Genomic DNA, 23,003 nt, shown 5'->3' with positions numbered 1-23,003 from the left:
TCCCTGATATTGATAAAGAAAAATTTTAATTTTGTGCATAAATTACAAAGTATTGATAAGTTGGTTCCACTAAGACTCCAAGGCAGGAGAGACAGGCTGGGTCTGAAACCAGTGCGCCTGCTGGAAATCAATCGACTCTTCTCTTTCTCCTAAGGTACAATGGTGTCTGCCTTGGAAAACCAGGAGCACATTCCTTTTCCTCCAACGCTCTTCAGAATTATCCGCTTGGCTCGGATTGGCCGAGTCCTGAGACTTGTTCGGGCAGCACGAGGAATTAGGACTCTCCTTTTTGCTCTGATGATGTCTCTTCCCTCTCTATTCAACATCGGTCTTCTACTCTTTTTGGTTATGTTTATTTATGCCATTTTTGGTATGAGCTGTTTTGGCAAAGTGAAGGACAATGGAATTGATGACATATTCAACTTCAAAACTTTTGTACACAGCATGCTCTGTCTCTTCCAGATAACCACATCAGCAGGCTGGGATGCCCTCCTCAGCCCCATGTTGCAATCAAAGGACTCATGTAATGCCAACTCAGAAAGCTGTCACCTTTCTACCATAGCCATAACCTACTTCGTCAGTTACATTATCATCTCCTTCCTCATTGTTGTCAACATGTATATTGCTGTGATTTTAGAGAATTTCAATATAGCCACTGAAGAGAGTGAGGACCCTTTAGGGGAAGATGACTTTGAAATATTCTATGAAGTCTGGGAAAAGTTTGACCCAGAAGCAACACAGTTTATCAAATATTCTGCCCTTTCTGACTTTGCTGATGCCCTTCCTGAGCCTTTGCGTGTGGCAAAGCCAAATAAATTTCAATTTCTAGTAATGGATTTGCCCATGGTGAGTGGAGATCGCCTCCATTGCCTGGATATTCTCTTTGCTTTCACCACTAGGGTACTTGGTGACTCCAATGGCCTGGACAGCATGAAGGCAATGATGGAGGAGAAGTTCATGGAAGCCAACCCTTTCAAGAAGTTATATGAACCCATAGTCACCACCACCAAGAGGAAAGAAGAGGAAAGATGTGCTGCTGTTATTCAAAAGGCCTTTAGAAAGTACATGCTGAAGATGACCAAGTGTGCCTTGGAAGACAGGCCTCATTCACCATTCCAGTCACTCTGCAATGGAGATTTGCCCAGATCTGGGGTGGCTGAGGGCAAGGTCCACTTTGACTGAGCTCCTCACCTCCACCCCTATCTCACAGCCTCACATCCTTGCCTCCAGCCTCTGAGCTCCAGGTTTCCACAGATCAGTGTATGAATAAGCAGTGGACTCACTGAACTAGCGATTCCATTTTTTTCTGGCTAAAAGAAGTGGTATTCCAATGTTCATTTCAAATGGTTCTTACAGAGATATAAATGAGACTAGCTGACTATTAACCACTGTTAATAGTTTACTGTTTTAAGAAGGAAGAAGAAACTAGAAAGGGCTGTAGAGGACACACTAATGTAAGGATTGAAACACAGTTCAAATTATGTCAAAATAAAAGAATAAGAAACAAAAAAAATCTTAAAATTTTAAATTGTGTTTTTCCACATGTTTCTAGGTACACTAACCAATACCTTTGTTTGATGTTTTCCCCAATACAAGTATGTGGCTTATCATATATAGCTGTTTTGCATGCTAAGTGAAAATTCAAAACCTGCCAATAAATAAATAGCTTATTGCAGATATTTTTTTACCGACACTAAATATTTTGGGTTTATTTCAAACCTAAAGGCATGATCTTGACTTTTAAGTTACTACCCTTTATTACACCAGCTACAATCTCTGTTATATATATTTGGAAAATAAATAAATAAATGAGGCTTTCAGTTTGCATTTCATTCAGATAGTTCACTGAAAAATCCTCTTGGGGTCAGCCTGGTGGTGTAGTGGTTAAGTTCACATGCTCCACTTCGGCGACCCAGGGTTCATGGCTTCGGATCCTGGGCGTGGACCTATGCACCACTCATCAAGCCATGCTGTGTCAGGCATCCCACATGTAAAGTAGAAGAAGATGGGCATGGATGTTAGCCCAGCACCAATCTTCCTCAGCAAAAAGAGGAAGATTGGCAACAGATGGTAGCTCAGGGCTAATCTTCTTCACCGAAAAAAAACCAACAAAAATCCTCTTGTTTGGTAGTTGTGTAAGTAGTGGTTTAAATGTGGTGCTTTGCTTGAAATTAAAGGTGGGAACCAGTGGTGTGCTGCTCAGCGCACAACAATTGGCTCTTCAGAAAAAAAAAAAAAGCCATGATTTATAGCATTTAATAATTTCTGTGGTGAATACTCCATCATGGCTGATTTCGAGCTACCAACATGATGTTACTGAAAGTGGAGTCGGGAAGAGATGCCCACAATCAGTTCTCACGAGCTGGCCCTCGCTGGCTCCAGCACACCACAGACTGGAACCAATAAGAAAGTCTCACTGGAATCTGGTTAAAATATCTGCAGTGTGCACCTTGGGTGGAGAAAGCACCCTCTTAGCAACACCTGGACCCCAGGGAGGGGGAGCTGTAAGACATACTGGTTAGCCAGTGATCTTAGCCATATGATGAGCCCTACACTCAGTTCTGGCTAAATGTCTGCATGAAATGCAGCCCTGAGAAAAACCTAGGCCTAGCAAAAGAGACTGGCCTGAGGAGTAGCCCAGGACCTCCCTAAAAACTGGAGGTACCCAGAGGCCAAATAAGACATTAGGCTGTCAGCCCCCAAAGATGCTGGAGTGGGGGCAAAGAACTTACATTGTGATAATCTACGTGTGGAGGAAAACCCTGCAGAACTAGCCCTGGAATTCTGCACCTGAGACAGGCTGGAGAAGCTGATGTGTCTGTCAGCAGCCTGGAGTCTGAGGTCTGAGCATTTGACCTTCTCCTCACCGTCCAGTGGAGGGAAGGCCAGCACCAGATGCTATGGTTCACTGAGGGGGTGATTATTTTCAATGTGCATGAGATCTAATCATAACTTGATGTATTCATGTCCAGGGCCCAACTTTCATGAGTTTTGTAGGCAGGCTTGTGCCCTGGAGCATTGACAAAATAGTAATAATATCATTATCTAATCATTATCAATATCTTATTTTTACTTAGCAGTTGCCATGTATCAGACACTGGCTAAGGATTTGTCATGAATAATTTCATTTGTGCCTCCCAATAACCCAATGAGTGTGCAGTCACTCACCTGGTGGAGCCTGAGCCTTCATGCCACGCTGGGGAAGGGGGAGTGGGTGGTCCCAGAACCACAAAACCTTTGAGATATGCAAGGCTGCAAGGGCCTTGTGAAATCACAAGTCCTAAAGTCATGGCCAGTTTGGCTTAAAGCACTGAGGACAACCTATGGCCTCCCTAAAAGATGTGTCTGGTTAGGAACTCTGGGTGTTTTATGGATCCCTACCAAGTTTTCTGAAAAAGATGGCTGGCCATCATTCTAGTAGGAATACCTCCCTGGCTGGAGGTAGGGGAGGATCTGGAAGTATATGGTCTTGCTCATTCCAGATGACAATTTAGGGGCTTGGATGTGATCTGTTCTGTGCAGGAGCTTAGGCCCTTCCCACACACACTTGTCAACCCCCAGATGGTCCTCTTTTGCCAAGGCTAGATGCCTAGAGCCAGCTGCTGCGGAGAGCACAGGATCTGCTTGGCTTTAGTAAGAGGCTGAGGCACGCTTCCTTCACTAGATGGCAGCAAATGCCCGACATGCTCTTTTCCAAGAGCTGCACAGCATCTGTGTGTGAGCTTGGTGCTCAAAGAGCCAGAGGGCTAAGGGAGAAGAGCCAAGCAGAAAGTGGTGAATTATCCAAATCCTGCAGGGGTCCTAGAAAGCTCATACTCCCCAGAGACAGCTCTCACTGTGCAAGGACCCAGGATACCCCCAAGAGGCAGAGGTGTTGGTCTGAGCTCTGTCCTGGGGCTGTGCTGAATGTCCAGGCAAACAACCCTACAGGCAAGTGAAGTTAGTCTTCTGGTCCTCTGCATCTTCTCTTCTCCGGGCAAATCTGTCCCTGCTCAATTCAGTGGACAGACATATTCCTGAGGCCAATGTAGCACCACTTTGTGTAAATTACTTCTAACCAATGGCCCTTAACCTCAAGAGCGTATATGTTGATTGGGAGGAGAATTAGACAAGTGTTCACGTGATGATAATAGAATATAACGTAATAAGTGCCATAAACCAAGGACACATCTCTGCTCTGAGAGTGAATGGAGGCAGGCTCACAGGAAGGCTGAGAGAGGGGGCATCTGAGATGAGCTTGATAGGTGCGTAGGACTGTGACAGGTGGAGGTGGTTTGGGAGGGTGTTTGAAGTGGAGGAGACAGCATAGGCAGCACCATGGAGTGGAAGGGGTGTAGCCAGTGTAAGGAAATAAGAGACACCCAATTGACTGGACACAGAGTATAGATAGTAGAGCAGCAGCAACTGAATCTTAGAAATGGACTGTTTTGTGGAGAGCCTCAAGTGCCAGAATGAGGAGTTGTAATATATTTAGGTAATAAAGAGGCATTAAGGTATTTGAGCAAGGGAGGAAAATTAACTGGACAGAGTGTTCAGGGCGGAATGGCAGAGAGAGAGACCAGAATACTAGTCCTGGTGGGGAAGAGAGGCGCTGAGCAAGCAGGGAGGCAGGGGCCAGTGCAGCGTGACTAGGATGCTTGTGCCAATTGACTGGCCATGGGGGAGGAGTCTAGGGGGAGCCCTAGGATATTTGGTCAGGGTGACAAGACAGATGGCACTACAAGTCACCGAGTTAATGGATACAGGAGGGGCAAGGTTTTTTTGGTTTATTTTTGTTTGTTTTTATGGCTAAGGAAGAAGAAAATCTAAAAATTAATTCAGTTTTGAACATTTTGAAGGTTTAAGATACCAGGTCCAAGTGACAGTGTCCAGCCAAACCTGGAACTTGAGGACATGGCATGGGCAAGAGTCCTCAGCACAAGGGTGACATTTGAAACCCCAGGAGCAGATGAAATCATGGAGGAGAGAGCATACCCAGATCTAGGAGGCAGAGGACTCCCCTGGGGGCATGCTTTCAGCGAATAAGGATGAGGAGGAGTGAGGCAATTCAGAGAAGGGTGCGGGGAGAGCAGAAGGTGAACATGCAGGAAAACACCACTGTGTGTGGACACAGAGCAGGCATCACGGGAAATTCACAGTCAACAAGACGAGATTCATGGTCCCACCTTTTCATCCCTTCCACCAAGCAGCATGCTAGTAGCCAGGGCCCAGCGTGGTTGTGTTCCAGGAAATGATCCCACTCCCTACTCCTCTACCTTTTTATTGAACAAGCACGAGAGCTTGCTTGTGAACAATCCAGGTTCAGGAGCCAGTTGTTCCAGGGAACTGTCTTGGAATGTCAGCTACTAGCACCCAGTGCCCTTGGGGAAGCTGAAATCCTGTGCAGCTCCTCCTGCTCAAGGAGGGGGAGCCACTGGTCCCGGAGAGCTTGTTGCCTGGCAACCCAGATAGAACCGCCAGGGTCATTCAGTGGGCAATCCTGTCCCTCACTGCACAAGGAGTAATCAAAGAGGCGGTGAGAGAACAAGCGCTAACATTCATTGAGCACTTTTTCTAGACTCGGTAGCCACTTGACCAGTATTACTCATTTAAGCTTCACAACAGCTCTATTAGTGAGAAACTATTTTTGACCTTCATTATTCCGACAAGGAAACCGAGGAGTGTAGAGGACATAAGAAGCTTGTTCAAGGCCACACAGCCAGTAAGTGGCCCTGACAGGATTCAGACCCAAGCAGTCTGGCTCCAGGGCTCAAGCTATCAACCACTACACTGCACTGCCTACAAACAGAAAGGGATAGTGGGATGGAGGTTGAAGGGAGGGTATAGAGTTTTCCTGGTAATGTCTGTGAACCTTTCACCATCCATTTCCTCTCCTCTGGAGATAATGCATGTTTTCAAAGTTCTTACGTTGTGGAAACATCCTCTACATGGGGAGATATTGTGATCCCTCTCTAAATTTAACATCCTCACTTCTGTCAACTTCCTCGGTTCTCTAATATTTTGACATAGTTTCCGTCCTTTTACCATTCTCTCCCTCTTTATCTAGGCAAACTCTGGTTAATCTATCTCCTCTAGCACCTGGTGCCCAGGACGCAGAAGGGGACTATCCCCTCCTTTTGGACAATATATTTTTACTAATGTAGACCTTGAGTGTGCTAGTCAGACAGTGGTGATACCAAGAGGTATCATGGGGGTGCTGATGTAGCATCCCTTAATCTCCATCAGTCCCCTACCCAAGCCACCCTGAATGAGCATACAGGCTAACTAAAGACAGCATGTCTGCTGTGCCACTGCAGCTTCAAGTCCCCTTACCTCCTTTCCATACTCCAAGCTCTTTCTATATTTTAGAATCACTTCTGGAGCCAAATCACACTGATGGCTTATACTCCAGTTTTTTCCAACTTTATTGAGGTATAATTGATAAATAAAATTGTACATATTTAAGGTTTACGACACGATGGTTTGATATATGTATACAATGTGAAATGATTACCACAATTAAGTTAATTCACACATCCATCACCTCACATAGTTACCTTTTTTTTTTTTTTGGTGTGCTGAGAAAACTTAAGATCTACTCTTTTAGCAAATTTCTAGTATACAATACAGTATTATTAACTATAGTCACCACACTGTATGTTAGATCCCCAGAACTTCTTCATCTTGTAACTAAAAGTTTGTACCCTTTGACCAACTTATCCCTATCCCCCCTCCCCCCGAACCCCATCTCCTGGTAACCACCATTATACTTGCTAGTTCTATGAGTCTGACTTTTTAGATTCCGCAAAGTGAGATCGTGCAGTATTTGTCTTTCTGTGTCTGGCTTATTTCACTTAGCATAATGTCCTCCGTGTTCATCCATGTTGTCACAAATGGCAGGATTCTTTTATTTTTCACGACTAAATGATATTCCATTGTGTACAGTAAACATACAACACAGTTTCTTTATCTCTTCATCCGTTGATGGACACTTTGTTTTTTTCCGTATCATGGCTCTTGTGAATAATGCTGCAATGAACATTGGAGTGCAGATATCTCTTTGAAATAGTGATTTTATTTCCTTTGACTATATTTCCAGTAGTGGGTTTGTTGGATCTTATGGTAGTTCTGTTTTTAATTTTTTGAGGAACCTACATACTGTTTTCCATTATGGCTGTACCAATTTACATTCCCACCAACAGTGTACAAGGGTTTCTTTTACTCCATACCCTCACCAACACTTATGTCTTGTCTTTTTGATAATAGCCATTCTAACAGGTGTGAGATGATATCTCACTGTGGTTTTGATTTGCATTTCCCTGATGACTGGTGATGTTGAACACCTTTTCATGTACCTGTTGGCCATTTGTATGTCTTCTTTGGAAAAATATCCACTCAGGTTCTTTGCTCATTTTTTAATTGGGTTATTTGTTTTTTTTACTATTGAGTTGTGTGAGTTCCTTATATATTTTGTGTATTAACCGCTTATCTGATATATGGTTCACAAATATTTTCTCCCATTCCTTAGGTTGCCTTTTCCTTTTGTTGATTGTTTTCTTTGCCGTGCAGAAGCTTTTTAGTTGGACGTAGTCTCACGTTTATTTTTGTTGCCTGTGTTTTTGTGTCATATCCAAAAAATTATTGCTAAGACCAATGCCAAAGAGATTTTCTCCTATGTTTTCTTCTAAGAGAAGAAATGGTTTCAGGTTTTAAGTTTTAAGTTTAAAGTTTTAAGTTTATGGTTTCAGGTCTTAAGTTTAAGCCTTTAATCCATTATGAGTTGATTTTTGTTTATGGTATAAGATAAGGGTGTAATTTTATTCTTTTGCATGAGGACATCCTGTTTTCCCAGCACCATTTATTGAAGAGACTATCCTTTGTTGTGGTTTCTTGGCACACTTGTAAGATCCATTCACAGTATATGTGTGGGTTTATTTCTGGACTCTCTATTCTGTTCCATTGGTCTATATGTCTGTTTTTATGCCAGCACCATACTATTTTAATTACTATAGCTTTGTAATACAGCTTGAAATCAAAAAGTGTTATGCCTCTAGCTTTGTTCTTCTTTCTCAAGATTGCTTTGGCTATTCAAGATCTTTTGAGGTTCCATAGGAATTTTAAGATTGTTTTTTCTATTTATGTGAAAAAAAATGCTGTTGGAATTTTGATAGGGATTGCATTGAACCTGTAGATTGCTTTGGGTAGTATGGAAATTTTCACAACATTAATTCTTCCAATCCGAAATCACAGGATATCTTTCCATTTATTTCTTTAATTTCTTTCATCAATGTCTAATAGTTTTCAGTGTACAGTTCTTTCACCTCCTTGGTTATATTTATTCCTAAGTACTTTATTTTTTTATTTTTTATTTTTTGTGAGGAAGATCAGCCCTGAGCTAACATCCGTGCTAATCCTCCTCTTTTTGCTGAGGAAGACCGGCTCTGAGCTAACATCTATTGCCAATCCTCCTCCTTTTTTTTTCCCCCCCCAAAGCCCCAGGAGATAGTTGTATGTCATAGCTGCACATCCTTCTAGTTGTTGTATGTGGGATGCGGCCTCAGCATGGCTGGAGAAGCGGTGCGTCAGTGTGCGCCCAGGATCCGAACCCGGCCGCCAGCAGCGGAGCGCGCGCACTTAACTGCTAAGCCACGGGGCCAGCCAGTACTTTATTGTTTTTAACGCTATCATAAGAGGCATTGTTTTCTTAATTTCTTTTTTGGACAGTTTGTTGTTAATATATGGAAACACAACTGATTTTTCTGTCGATTTTGTATCCTGCAACTTTATTGAATTCATTTGTTAGTTCTAATAGTTTCTTGGTGGAATCTTTAGTATTTTCTATGTATAAGATTATGACATCTGCCAATGAGGACAATTTAACATCTTCCTTTCTGATTTGAATGCCTTTTATTTATTTTTCTTGTCTAATTGCTCTAGCTTGGACTTCCAGTACTATGTTGAATAGAAGTGGTGAGAGTGGGCACCCTTGTCTTGTTTCTGATCTTAGAGGGACAGCTTTCAACTTTTCACCATTGAGTATGATGTTAGCTGAAGGCTTGTCACATATGGCCTTTATTATGTTGAGGTACATTCCCTCTATACCTAATTTGTTGAGAGTTTTTATCATGAAAGGATGTTGAATTTTTCAGATGCTTTTTCTGCACCTGTTGAGATGCGCATGTGATTTTTATCCTTAATTTTGTTAATGTGGTGTATCAGGTTTATTGATTTGTATATGCTGAACCATCCTTGCATCCCAGGGATAAATCCCACTTGATCATGGTGTATGATCCTTTTAATGTGCTGTTGAATTCAGTTTGCTAGTACTTTGTTGAGGATTTTTGCATCTATGTTTATCAGGGATATTTGCCTGTAATTTTCTTTTCTTGAAGTGTCCTTGTCTGGCTTTGGTATCAGAGTAATGCTGGCTTTGTAGAATGAGTTTAGAAGTGTTCCCTCCTGTTCAGATTTTTGGAAGAGTTTGAGAAGGATTGGCATTAATTCTTCTTTAAGTGTTTGATAGAATTCACCAGTAAAGCCATCAGATCCTAGGCTTTTTTTTAGTGAGAAGTTTTTGATTACTAACCCAATCTGGTTATTAGTTATTGGTCTGTCCAGATTTTCTATTTCTTCATGATTCAGTCTTAGTAGGTTGCATGTTTCTAGGAATTTATCCATTTCTTCTAATTTATCCAATTTCTTGGTGTATAATTGTTCATACTAGTCTCCTATTATGGTTTGTATTTCTGTGGTATCAGTTGTAGTGCCTCCTCTTTCATTTATAATTTTGTTTATCTGAGTCCTCTCCCTTTTTTCCCTGATTAGTCTAGGTTTGTCAATTTTGTTTGTCTTTTCAATAAACCAACCCTTAGTTTTATTGAATTTTTTGTATTGCTTTTTTAGTCTCTAATTCATTGATTTCTGCTCTAATTTTTATTATTTTTTTCCTCTTGCTGACTTTGGCCTTAGTTTCTTCTTCTTGTTCTAATTCCTTGAGGTTCAAAGTTAAGTTGTTTATTTGAGCTCTTTCTTTTTTCTTAATGTAGGCATTTATCACTCTAAACTCTCCTCTTAAAACTGTTTTTGCTGCATCTCACAGGTTTTGGTATGTTGTGCCTCCATTTTCATTTGTCTCAAGAGACTTTTTGATTTTCCTTTTGATTTCTTATTTGACCCGTTCATTGTTCAGGAATGTATTGTTTAAAAAATTTCCACATATCTGTGAATTTTCCAATTTTCCTCCTGTTATTGATTTCCAGTTTCATACTATTATGATTGAAAAAGATACTTGATGTGATTTCAATCTTCTTAAATTTTTAAGATTTGCTTCATCGCCCAGCATATGATCTATCCTGGCAAATGTTGTGTGTGTACTTGAGAAGAATGTATATTCTGGTGCAGTGGGATGGAATGTTCTAAATACGTCTGTTAGGTCCATTTGATCTATAGTAGTATTAAAGTCCACTGTTTCCTCATTGATTTTCTGTCTGGATGATCTATCCAACATTAAAAGTTGAGTATTAAAGTCCCCTACTGTTATTGTATTGAGTCTCTTGTAGGCAGCTTATTGTTGGATCTTGTTTTTTTAAAATCCATTCAGGGCTGGCTCCGTGGCTTAGCGGTTAAGTGCGCGCGCTCTGATGCTGGCGGCCCGGGTTCGGATCCCGGGCGTGCCCCGAGGCACCACTTCTCCGTCCAACGCGAGGCCGAGTCCCACGTACAGCAACTAGAAGGATGTGAACCTATGACATACAACTATCTACTGGGGCTTTGGGGGGAAAAAATGAATAAATAAAATCTTTAAAATCCATTCAGCCACTTTGTGTCATTCAGTTGAAGAATTTAATCCATTTGCACTTAAAATAATTATTGATAGATATGGACTTACTATTGCCATTTTATTAATTGCTTTCTGTTTGTACTTCCTTTGTTCCTTTCTTCTCCTCTTGCTTTCTTCCTTTGTGATTTAGTTTTGGTATTGGTATACTTTAATCCTTTCTCTTTCTCTTTTGCATATCTACTAGAGGTTTTTTCTTTGTGGTTACCATGAGGCTTACATAAAACATCTTATAGTTATAGTAGTCTTTTTTAAGCTAATAACAACTTACCTTCAATCACATACCAGTAAATTTAATACTTGCATATGTTTTCATGGTGGTACTTAGTGTACTTTTGTTTCAACCTGAAGAACTCCCTTTAGCATTTCCTGTAAGACAGGTGTAGTGGTAATTAACTCCTTTAGCTTTTGTTTATTTGGGAATGTCTTCATCTCTCCTTCATTTCTGAAGAACAGTTTTGCTGGGTATAATATTCTTGGACTTCAAAATTAAAGACATTTGCTCTTAAAAGACACTGTTAAGAAAATGAAAAGGCAAGCCAAAGACTGGGAGAAAATATTTGCAAAACATAAATCAGACAAAGGACTTGTATCTAGAATATACAAAGGGCTCTTCCAACTCTGTAATAATAAGAAAAGCCACATAATAAAAGAATGGGTAAAAGATTTAAACAGATGGCAAAAAAGTACATGAAAAGATGCTCAACATCATTAGTCATTAGTCATTAGGCAAATGCAAATTAAAACCTCAATGAGATACCACTACACACTTGTTAGAATGGCTAAAAGTAAAAGAAAAGACCAACCACACCAAGTTTTGCTGAAGATGTGGAGCAACTAGAACTTCGTATATTGCTAGTAGGAGTATAAAATGGTGCAGACGCTTTGGAAAACAGTTTGGTTATTTCTTATGGACTTAAATTTACACCTAAAACACAACCCAGCCATTGCACTCTTGAGAATTTACCCAATAGAAATGAAAGCATATGCCCACATGAAGACTTGCCCCCAAATATTAATAGTGGCTTTATTTTTAATGGCCCCAAACTGCAAACAACTCAAATGTCCATCAACAGGTGAATGGATAAATAAATTGTGGTTATCTATCCAATGCTATAATACTCAGTACAAAGGAATGAACTATTGATATATGCAATGACATGAATCATTCTCAAAAGAATCATGCTAGGTGAAAGAAACTAGATAAAAACAAATATATATTGTATGATTCCATTTATATAAAACTCTAAGAAATATAAACTAAACTATAGTGACAGAAAGTAAGTCAGTGGTAACCTGGGGCTGGGGGAAGTGTTTGTAAGAAGGGAGGATAAAGATGCATGGGGAAACTTTGTGGGTGATGGATATGTTCACTATCTTGATTGTGGTGATGGTTTTACAAGTGACTAATCTATATCACGATTTATCAAATTGTACACTTTAAATATATGCAGTTTATGGTATATCAATTATGCTTCAATAAGCCTGTTAAAAAAAGCCCAGCCCTTGAGTGTTTTGGATCTAAGTGGAAGTTTCCATGAAACTCTGGATCTCTTATTTTAGCACTAAAGTCTGAAAGGAGAGCCTGCTGCTGTTCCAGGGATGACAACTAAGCCCACATCAAAGGTGGAGACACATCAGAGGTGATACCCTGCCTGGGGGTGAGGAGTGGCTGCCTCAATTATTTGGAAAGAAGCCTTGGGGTAAGAATTGGGATAATTCCCTCATTAGGGAATAACAAAGCTCAAAAAATTTCAAGACATCGTCTTGTCCAGCTCCTCATTATACTGATAAGAAAACTGATGCCCAGAGATTGGTAGTGATTTAAACAAGGTCCATGATTGATGGTAGGACATAGACAGGTGAGTGAGCAGGGTCAGGGGAGGGGAGGGGTGCTCCCTATGAGCAGAGTTCTCTGTTTCTTCTCCACTACCCCTGCAGAAGCCGCTCATTACAAAGGCACGACTGCTTGAAGGCTGTTGGGTGGGTGGTCTTAGCTCCCATTCCCCCTGTCCTCCCTAGAATTAGTGAGAACCAGTTGGCTACTGAGCACTGTATCCTGGCCTGAAATCTCTCCCAGGGCCTCACCCCTCTTCTCCCTCCCAGAGGAGGGCTCCATCCTGCAGCTTGGAGGATGGGCTTTCTGCACCCCAGACGCTGCCCCAAGAGACAGGAAATGCCAGGCACTTTCCTTCTCCCTACAGACGTTGTGAGCTCATTCTGGTAAAAGTTTAATGCCTAAAAGTCAATTACACTTAAGCACGCTCTGATGAGCCCCACAGCAGCCTTTTCTCAGAGCCACTGGGGCCTGAAGCTGCTTTCCCGCTCCCTCTGCATGATGCTGAGAAGGCCTCCCTGCCCTTCCTCACAGTGCAGGGGGGCCTGATCTCTGCTTTGCCACCAACTTGCTATGTGACCTTGAGCAAGGCCCATCCCCTCTATGAGCCTAATTTTGGCATTACTAAAAAAGAAGTGCTGCCTCAGATGCTCTCCGAGGCATGTGCTGGCCTTGTTCATCCTCATAGCCCCCCATCTCTAGGTGAGCAGAGAAGGAAGAGGGGGGTACATCCAGGTTGGAGGCCTGTAGGGGAATGGTAAGGGCAGAAATGCCAAAAGACAGAGGTGTTGGAAAAGAGGGAGAAATTCTGGATGAGTTTCTGTTCATTTAGAGGGTAAACACATTATAATCAACACACCAAGAATTATACAAACCACAATCCGGGTTACAGTGACCTGGCCACTTTTCCTACACAGCATCCAATCTACTGGCCATTCCAGACCTTTCATCAGCTGGCCCCAGGTGTGCCACAGCTGTCCTCAGCCCTGGGCTAAATGGCTCAGGTAGGCCCCAGGGAGGGAAAGAAAGAAGGTGTCTGGGTCTTCCTGTGCAGGCTGTGGTGTGCAATTTACCTCTAATTTACCCACTCATCACTTCCCATTCAGGCCCTGCCAGCCGTCAGGCTGGTCTTTGCATAATCCTGATGGTTCCTGCCCCCACATCCTCCTCCCTCCAATTCCCTCCTCTGGAATGCCCTCCCCGTCTTGTTCTCTTCCCAAAGCAGCTCTGGACTGACCTCAGGAAACTTCTCTGCTTAACTTCACTCCAAGACAACTTGGAAGATTCCTATTCTCCTTCAAACTCTACATATCCCGTCCCTATGGAGGGAACAGCTAGGACACAGATGTGGAGGAGGCTCTGTCCGGGAATATAGGCTTGGTCTGCTGCCCCAAGATCTGTACCTTGCCCCTATCCCGCCACTGGGGCCCCACACAGCATGACAAACCATAGGAAAAACACTAGTAGCCCTGAGAGATTCATTCCAAATCCCAAAAGTCACCTCTTTTGAGTCCAGGGAGCCCTTCTCCACGGGAACAAGAGCCCGATTCTGCTCCTGGTTGAGGCTGCTTCAGAAATGTGGAACAGTGTGTAAACCAGGGGATCCCCCCTTTCTAGACAAAACTCCCTCATTTAACTCTCTTTAAGCCATTATTCTGTGCTTTGGTCCAAATTATTTCCTTTGTTGTGTGTTCTGACCAGAGATGTTATATAAAATATTTAACCTGATAAGGCTTGGGCACCGACCAAACAGAATGGATGTCAGTGAGTGCTAGAGAGGTCCTTGAGGGTGGCCACAGGGGAGGTAGTGAGGGGAGGGATTAGAGGTATGGCGAGTTTGACCCTTTAGTTGTTGGATCACAGGACATACTCTGGGTGGGGGTCACAGGGGAGGAGCCAGGGCAGCTTGGGTGGCCAGAGAACATTTGGGGGTGCTGGTTAGAATCCACTTACACACACACCCACGTCAGATCTATTTTCTGCCCTTCTCTTCCTTGATCTGCGTCCAGGGAGACAGAGCCTTTCAGGCTGCATCAGCTGGACTCGATTGCTGCCTGACTTCCAGTTGGTTTCACCCAATGGGAGGCACCAGCAGGAGATCAAAGGGAAGGAAGAGGAAGCAGTCAGGGTATTTTTCCCTGCTTTCTGCTTGCTCCAGGCTGCTTCTAGCAGTGGCTGCATCCCTCTAATTCTACAGCTCCTGTTATGCATGATTTTTCTGTGTGTCTAGCTTTTCCTGGACTCTAGTAACACCAGCATCCCCTTGCCCATTCAGGTCTAGGGTAGGAATGCTTCCTGCCGTTGCTAGTCTGAGTGCTTCAGCATTCTCACTGTGGTTGGAGCCAGGCTTCAGGATGGCCCCCAGTGATCTTTGCCTCCTGGTATCCCCCCTTGAGTAGTCCCCTCCCACATTGTACCAGGTTTGTTTTGTATAACCAATAGCATGCAGCAGAAGGGAGGGTATGTCACTTTTGGGATCAGGTTAAGAAGACTACAGCTTCCGTCTTGGGCATCTTCTGGCTTGCTCTCTCTTGGGTCACTCATTCTGGGGCAGTCAGGCTGCCAAGTCGTGAGCAGCCCTATGGAGAGGCCCATATGATGAAAAACTGAAGTCTCTAACTAATAGCCAGCAAGGAACTGTGGCTTTCCAACAATCCCCTGAATGAGCCTGGAGGGTGACCCTGCAGCCCTAGGCAAGTCTTGAGATGATGGCAGCTCCTACAGACAGCTTGGCCGCAACCTCTTGAGAGACCATGAGTCAGAGCCACCCAGCTAAACCACTCCCAGATTCTCATCCCTCAGAAACTATGTGAGGTAATAAAATGCAAGATATTGGGGTAATTTGTTACACAGCAATAGATAACTAATACAACTCCACCCATACCTCTATAAACAGTCACTTCATTCATGTTTCCTGAACCATCTGAGGTAGATTCTGCTTTCTGACTAACACAGGGGCTCAAGGCCTTGGAGAGGACAAGCCTAGGGATTGAGGAGGGAGAAGCACAGGGGGAGGAGAGAGGGGAAAGGGAAAAAGAGAAGGGAAGGGGAGGCAGATAGGGAGCTAGATGGCAGAATAGAAGATTCTGGCCTGAGTTAGTCCACAAGAAACCAGGAGAGGCCTCTTCCTGGTCTTCTCCTGTTGTGTGGTGGGTCCTACCTACCTTATCAAAGGGATCAAGGTGAGAGCCAGAGATGGTCCAGTACAGGTAAGAGTCTCTGGACTGGCAGATTTGTGTGGGGAATTGAGCACGATTTCTAGGTGAGTTTTCCTTGAGGCGCCAAATCCTGAGGCTGAGTGCGGGGTTCTCAGCCTCACGGCTCTGTTCTGTCTCTGGGCCAGCATGCCAGCAGTCCCTGGGCCCCACAGAGAGCCCCAGCCTAGAGAAGACAGCTCCCCCAGAGGCGGGGCACTTTCCTTTCCACAGTCGCCAGCAGCCTCGCATTACTGGGCAGGGGGCCCTTTGTACAGCTGAGCAGCCTTAGGGTGCCCTCTGTGAGTCATTTCCTGTTATTCTCCTTGGAAAAGTCCTGCCATTCTTTAAAGCAAGATTTGACATTTTTACAAGACTAACTTCTGGGCCCTTTTGGTCAAGAAAAAAAGCAGGGATCCTTTCTTTTATATTTACAAAGCCATTAATTGGCTTCTTTATAAAATTAGACACCATTATAAGCTCAATTGGAGTGGGAGCACAGCTTTATTTAGTCCAAAACATCAAGCAGCCTTAAAGGATTCTTTTTAATAACCAATTGTTCAGTGGCAAGACAACTGGCAAGGTAGGGTCCACTTCTTTCTGCTGATGAAAGCCGGCGGCATTGACTCAATGGCGTGCTCACTGCTCACCCATGCACCTCAGGTGTCCATCTCTACCTGGGACAGAGAGAAGGGGAGGACGGAGGCATAGTCCAGAGCCATCCCCAGAGCCCCACCTGCAGCTCCTGCTTCTGTCTCCAGGTACCCATCCAGCTCCAGAGGAGAAGAGCCAGATGAGAAACCCCCATGCCTGGTCCCTGCTCCAGACCAACCCAAGCATCTACAGTACCAGCCGTGTGGCTCACTACGCTCCCTGACTCTGGGGTCTGCCAGTCACTGAGCTTTCAAAGGGAGTCTGTCTCCACTCTCCCCAACCCATGGAGCTGCAGGAATCTGTAGTCTCCCGTCATCCACATCACAGTCTCGGGCCCTGGGACCAGTTGCCTAAATTGCTTTGATTTCTCTCGCTTCAGGACGCACAGAGCATCTAGTGCAGGGCTTCTCAAACTTAAATGCACAGATGCATCCCCGATGGAGGTTGTTAAGATGCAGACTCTTATTCAGTCACTCTGGGGTGGGGCCTGAGAGTCTGCATTTCTAACTGGGCAATGCTCATGCTGTTGGTCCAAGACCACATTTTATGGAGCAGGGATCTGGTGCACACCTCTCCTATAACAAGTGGGAAGACTGAGCCCAGAGTGGGACAGTGACTTTCCCAAGACACTTAATCAGGCTGGAGGAAGTGTCTCAGGTGAGCTTACCTGTCTCCTGTCACCTGGCCTCCCTTATGATATAAGCCCACAGCTCTTTTAAGAAGTGCTTCTTAAACTTGAACGTGCACCTGAATTACCTGGGTCCTTGTTAAAATGCAGATTCTGGTTCGGTAGGCCTGAAGGGCGTTGCGAATTTTCATTTCTAGCAAGTTCCCAGGTGATGCCAATGCTGTTGGTTCTTGGACCCCATTTTAGTAGTGAGGTCCTGGACAACAGCAGTCCATCGTGGTTTATGAGGTCCTGTTACATGATTAGCTCCCGTGAGGCTCATGGCAGTCATGGGGCATAGCCAAGCCAAAGGGGTGTATTCTCCCCACGTGTAGGTGCTTTCCCTCCTGAGGGCAGCCCAGAGGTAGGCTGTGCTATTGAGGCTGCTGCTAGATAGAGTTTAGAGCAGGGCCAGACTCACCGCAAGGTTTCTGCTGGTCAAGCCACTTACAGCTTAGTCTCCATGAAAATGCTGCCCAGGGCTGTCCTTGGCTACTGAGACCAAAGTCAGGCCAAGGCAAAGTGAAGTCGTAGCAGAGGCGGTGAGGGGCTCACCCAATATCCACTCTCATCTTTTCTTAGTAAAGGAAACCTGATTTTATTAGAGGCATCAAAGTGCCCACCTTAAAAAAAATATACAGTTCCAATTCTCCTTTGAAACTAGGAGTAGACTTGCACCAAATTCTGGCCAGTGAGTTATAAGTGGACATTGCTGTACTGAGGCTTCTAGACAAACTCCTTAAAAGAGGGGGCTAAATCAGTTGATATATGCCTTTTTATCCTTCTTCCTGCCTGCAATACACATGTGATGGTGGGGCTCCAACAGCCATATTTTGACCATGAGGCACGCTAAAGAATGGAAGCCACACCTTAAAGATGGCAGAACACAAAGATGGAAAGATTGTGAAACCTGAGGAAATCACAGCTCTGCTGCACCAGCTCTCAATCACCTGCTTCTACACATCACCTTATGTTAGCAAAAGAGAGAGCTACATATTCTTTAAGAAACTATTTAGTGATCTCTGTTTCAAGCAACTGTAGGGAATTTCTAACTGATACAATAGTTCTGTCATCAACCTTGAAGAGTAACACAACCCTTCCTATGTATTCCATTTTCAGAATGAAATAATGGAATTTAAATTGGATTTAAAATAAGCAGCAATAGATAAATTTGGGTGGGGTGAGCTAGAGAGGGTGCCACTAGATCTGTGAGTGGGTGTGTGCGGTCTGGGGGTTCCCAACCCCATCCCATCCTCATTGCAAGAACTCTTTGTTGCTCTCTCTGGGCTGGAAACACGGCAGACAATGGAGGCTGCTTGGGTCTCACATCGACACTCCCAAATAGCAGTGGGGTGACCTTGGACCCACTCCTCAGTATCTCTGAGGCTCTAATCATCTAAAAAGTGGAGACAATAATGGCAATACCTACTTTATGAGAGTCGTGATCCTTAAATGAGATACAGTTCAATTAGCATTGACTATTATTACTATGTATTAAATATTTATTGTACTTATTTGTTGTACATGTATTTAATACTATATATTAAATATGTATATTTGCTAGATTTTGAAGAGTCAGGATGGAGGTACAAAGATGATAAGAGTTGTCCTACGCTCTCAAGGAATCCCCAATCTCATTCTTTGAAGAGGGTTGTTTCATGCCTTTGATTGTTCGGAAATCATTCAGATGCTGCCAAAGAAACAGCCCCTCTGGGAGCCTGGATCCTGGAACTGATCCTCCCAAGCCTCTGGGTGGATGTCCTCCCAGAAGTCCATATCAAAGCGTCCCTGGAGACTCTGCAGGGTGAGTTCTAAACGGGTTCCTCCAGTGTCCTTGACAGTGCAGAGGTCTTCAAGGAACTGGCCGTCTCAACATCTCTCCTGGACTTTATCTTTGTGACTTAGAAAAGTTTGTCCCTAACTCAGTTCCCTGGGCACTAAAATGGGAAAGATAAAACCACTAGTCTCTCAGGGCTGCTGCGAGAGCTCAATGAGGCTTGTATGAAAGGGACTGGGCGTACTGCCTGTCCTCCGGGGCACTCAGTCTGTGTCCAACCTCCCTTCACTGAGTCTGCCTGTTGGTACTGACCCCACTCAGATCCCCTTCTCTACACCTCTCGGGCTGAGGGGTCCAGCTGCCACACCCTCCCACTGCTTCCCAGAGAGTTGGTCATGGAGAACTGGAGCAGCCCTCCTGGTTCTGGGCCTGGAGGAGCAGGAGGAGGGGGAGCGGAGGGAATAATTATGGCAAATTGACACTTACCCAAATAAATGAGTCCCGTACTCTGTGAGGCAGCGAGGGCAGCGGCTGCCTCCAATGTCTGACTGTCTGAGGGCTTGGGGCTCACCTCAGCACTACTTTCCATAGAAATAACTGGACTAAGTGAACTTTGTTTCCCCGCTTCTCTGAGAGCTGCCTCGTTCTGCCTCTGAAGTCTGGTGGCTGCCTCTCCTAGCACCAGCCCAGGTCAGGGAGAGCACTCGGGACATGGGGGATATGAGCAGGAGGGAGAACGTGGTCTGGGGGCCAGAATCAGACAGGGCAGGGCTCCTGAGAGCAGCCTCCTTCTCGTATTCCCTTCCTACCCTTGTTTGTGGCCAGCAGAACACAAATGCACTTGCTTTTACCAACCAGGCTGACTCCCAGCTGATGGCTGAAGAGTTCAGGGGTAAGTTCAGGGAAAGACCCAGAACCCACTTAGAATATTTTATCAGAGGAAACCGGGAGTCATCCTTGCTCCTCCCTCTCCCGTGTGCTCCACGTTGATCCAGCCCCCAAAAGTCACAGGTTGAACTCCTCTTCACCTGCAGCTCCACCAGTGTGCAAACTTCATTTTGGGAATTAAGTGAGATAAGCCATGTAAGGCACTTGGCACATAATAAGCACTAGTAAGTGTCAGCCAGTATCATGTTAGTATTCGTGCTCTTCCCCCTCGCTCTCACCATTCTGCGTGGCCTCACCCTTCCTCCATGGACCTCCTCACTGCAGAAGGGGAGTGCTGACTTAGGAATCTGGAGCTGCACCCAGGTCCCTTCCCTCCCTGTCTTGGCTGCGGTATGCCCAGGTCGAGACGCATGGCTGCCAGGTCTCAAAGAAATGCACTGGGTACCACCCCACTTTCCTAATGGCTCACTGACTGCTGAGCATAGTGGGTTTAGCACTGCTGAAAGGGAGTATGGATCCTCTCCCTGCCCTCTGTGGTCTGGCGGGGTTCCCTTTGTGGACGCCCATTCCCATCCTGAGCTTGGTGGTGAGGGCTGGATGCAGCGGTCCACACTCTTCGTTGGGGTGGGGAGGACATGGGAAAGCTGCCTCCCCCAGCTGCGGGCCAGCGCTCTGAGCTGGGTGTTTCTATCCATGTCCCCGGAGAACATGCCCCCAATGCTAACAGCCGTTACCTCCAAGTGGTTGTGTGTGTGCACGTACATGTGGGTGTTATATGCGTGCCTGTGTGTGTGTGTCCCTAGGGCTTCTAGATGTACTGTGAGTTTTCTGATGAAGTACATGGTAATTTTATGGTTAGCAAAACCAAGTAAATTATACGATCTAGTTGGAGCAGAGAAATCAGGCCCACATCAAAAGAGAATGAGAAGAGCAGGGCCAGAGTGGGAGTCAGGGTCTCAAGGATCTGTTCCTGCCCTGGAACTGGCTTGCTGTGTGACCTTGGGCAAGTCGCTTCCCCTTTCTGGGCCTCTGATTCCTCATCTGTGAAACCAGGCGACTGATCAGATGAGCTCTAGGTTCTCTCCCAGCATTGACATTCTACCACCTACTCATTCTTGTGGAGTCACTGGATCTCTTTTGGCACCATTACTTTTCAGACACTTAAGAAATATGCCCCATGGCTCCTTCCTGCCTTCCAGCGCTGGGGGATCTGCGTATTACAACCCAGGTTCCAGAGACCTGAACACTGCAGGGTTCTGTGAGGGATAGGTCGTTAAACTCTGCAGGGCAGTGGTTCTCAAACTTCATAGGCACCAGGTCACCAGCTTTCACCTGATCTTCCCAAGCCCTGTCCCCAGGAGGGAGGGACAGCATTGTTCCACCACACGCCTGCTGGGCACAGATCGTGGGGTCCCTCCCAGAACAGGAAGGCATGGGTCGTGCAGGATTGACCGCCAGGGTCTAAAGATGAAGTGCGTGTTCCCTGGAACTAGGATGGGAATGTTCTTCAGTGCTAGAGACCTCAATACCTGTGCGCTCTATTCAGTTTGACTGGAGAAATTTTGGGCTAGGAGTAGTGGAGGTCGGGGAGAGAGTGGAACCAGAGCAAAATAGCCTCATGATGTTAAAGGGAAGCTGCATTCTAGGCCCTGGTGTCCCAGCCCTGGAAAAAGATGACTTGCCACGCAGGGCACCAAGTGGTAACCTACCACCTCCAAGAGACCATGCAGTTGTAGACAATGAGCACAGCCACCGTGCAAGGCCAGCACACCTTCCCCAAGTGTTCCAGACTTTGTAAGTAAGTCTGGAGAATTTCCCTCACTAGGAGGAGATGGAGAGAGAAAGAGCCCAGGGACGACTGAGATGGAGTTCTCATCCTCTGGAGGCTCACAGAGGCATGTCATTTAATTTTAGAAAAATAAAGTCATGTAGCATTATTTGCACCTGAGCTGTAAAATCCCTGCTTGCTGCAAGAAGATCCTCAAATGATCTGGAACAGGTGGCAGCATTGGCGTCAGTCATCTCCTTGCACAGGATCCTTCACCAGAGTCTTGGCCTCTGTCCCTGACCGTCCTCTACCATCCTCTGCCAGGTACTCAGGCCCCTCTCTCCTTCTACAGGAGTGGTACCTGCTATGGACTAAATTGTGTCTCCCCAAAATTCATAGTTTGAAACCCCAACTCCCAAGGTGACAGTATCTGGAAATGGGGCCTTTAAGAAGATAATTAAGGTTAAACAAGGTCATAAGGGTGGGGCCCTAATCTGACATAAATCTGGTCTTTCTAGGAAGAGGAAGAGATACCAGAGATTGTGTCCACATGGAAGAAAGACCATGTGAGGACACAGTGAGAGGGTGGCCATCTGCAAGCCGGGAAGAGAGTCCTCACCAGAAACCAAACCCTGCTCAACCTTGATCTTGGACTTCCAGCCTCCAGTATGTAAGTCTCTGTTATGTAAGTCACCCAGCCTGTGGGATTTTGTTATGATGGCCCTCACGAATACGGAACCCAGAGTGTAATGCTTGACCCCCTGCATCAGAATCATCTAGAGTACTTGTGAAAAATGTAGATTCTTGGAATCAACTCCAAACCTACCAAAAAAAAAAGAAAAAAGAAAAACCTCTAGGAATAGGGCTTTGGACTATGCGTTTTAGGATCACTCAGGCAATTCCTGAAGTTTGACAGGTGCTGCTGGACAAGATACTCCTGCCCATGACATTTGGCTGCCCTTCTGCCCATCCCATTGCTGGGTCTCCCCCAATCCCACCCCTCCATCCTCCCTATCCTGAGGAGCCCGTATACAGCCCTGCCCCTTCCAGGAAAGCTCCAGCCCACCCTGACCCCCCTCCAGTGAAATCTTTGGATGAATTTCTGCTCTGAGTGCCAGGAAGCATACCCTGGGGAGATCTGAGATGGTTTGCCATGTTCCAGTCATTTCTGACCAGTGAGAGGGGTTGTGGGCCAGGACACACACTTCTCCTTTGCATCCACAGCAGTTTGTCCGTAGACACAGTTCCCACTCATCTGCCAGCCATCCTTCTTCAGCTCCACTCCGGCACTGCTGTCTTCACTGGCCACAGGCACAGACAAGTTGTTCTAGAATTACATGTACCAAGTGCATGAAATTTCACAGCCAAACCGTGAGCTTGCTGGGGGAGAGGCCATCTGAGG

General features: G+C 45.1%; 1 protein-coding gene across 3 annotated transcripts in view; it reads left to right on the top strand.

The window, feature by feature from the left end:
* SCN11A (sodium voltage-gated channel alpha subunit 11) overlaps nt 1-1,182 on the top strand; it is a 74,796-nt gene extending 73,614 nt beyond the window's left edge. For all 3 annotated transcript variants that reach the window (XM_087431722.1, XM_004419958.1, XM_087431721.1), the window contains exon 26: nt 155-1,182. In XM_087431722.1, the coding sequence (XP_087287848.1) occupies nt 155-1,182 (1,028 nt within the window). The remainder of the gene's footprint in view (nt 1-154) is intronic.
* The last annotated feature ends 21,821 nt before the right edge of the window (nt 1,183-23,003 follow it).

The sequence above is a fragment of the Ceratotherium simum genome, chromosome 5 (assembly GCF_057802395.1).
Source record: "Ceratotherium simum simum isolate JZ-2026a chromosome 5, ASM5780239v1, whole genome shotgun sequence".
Classification (NCBI taxonomy): Eukaryota; Metazoa; Chordata; class Mammalia; order Perissodactyla; family Rhinocerotidae; genus Ceratotherium; species Ceratotherium simum.
This window is presented reverse-complemented; position numbering and strand designations above follow the sequence as displayed.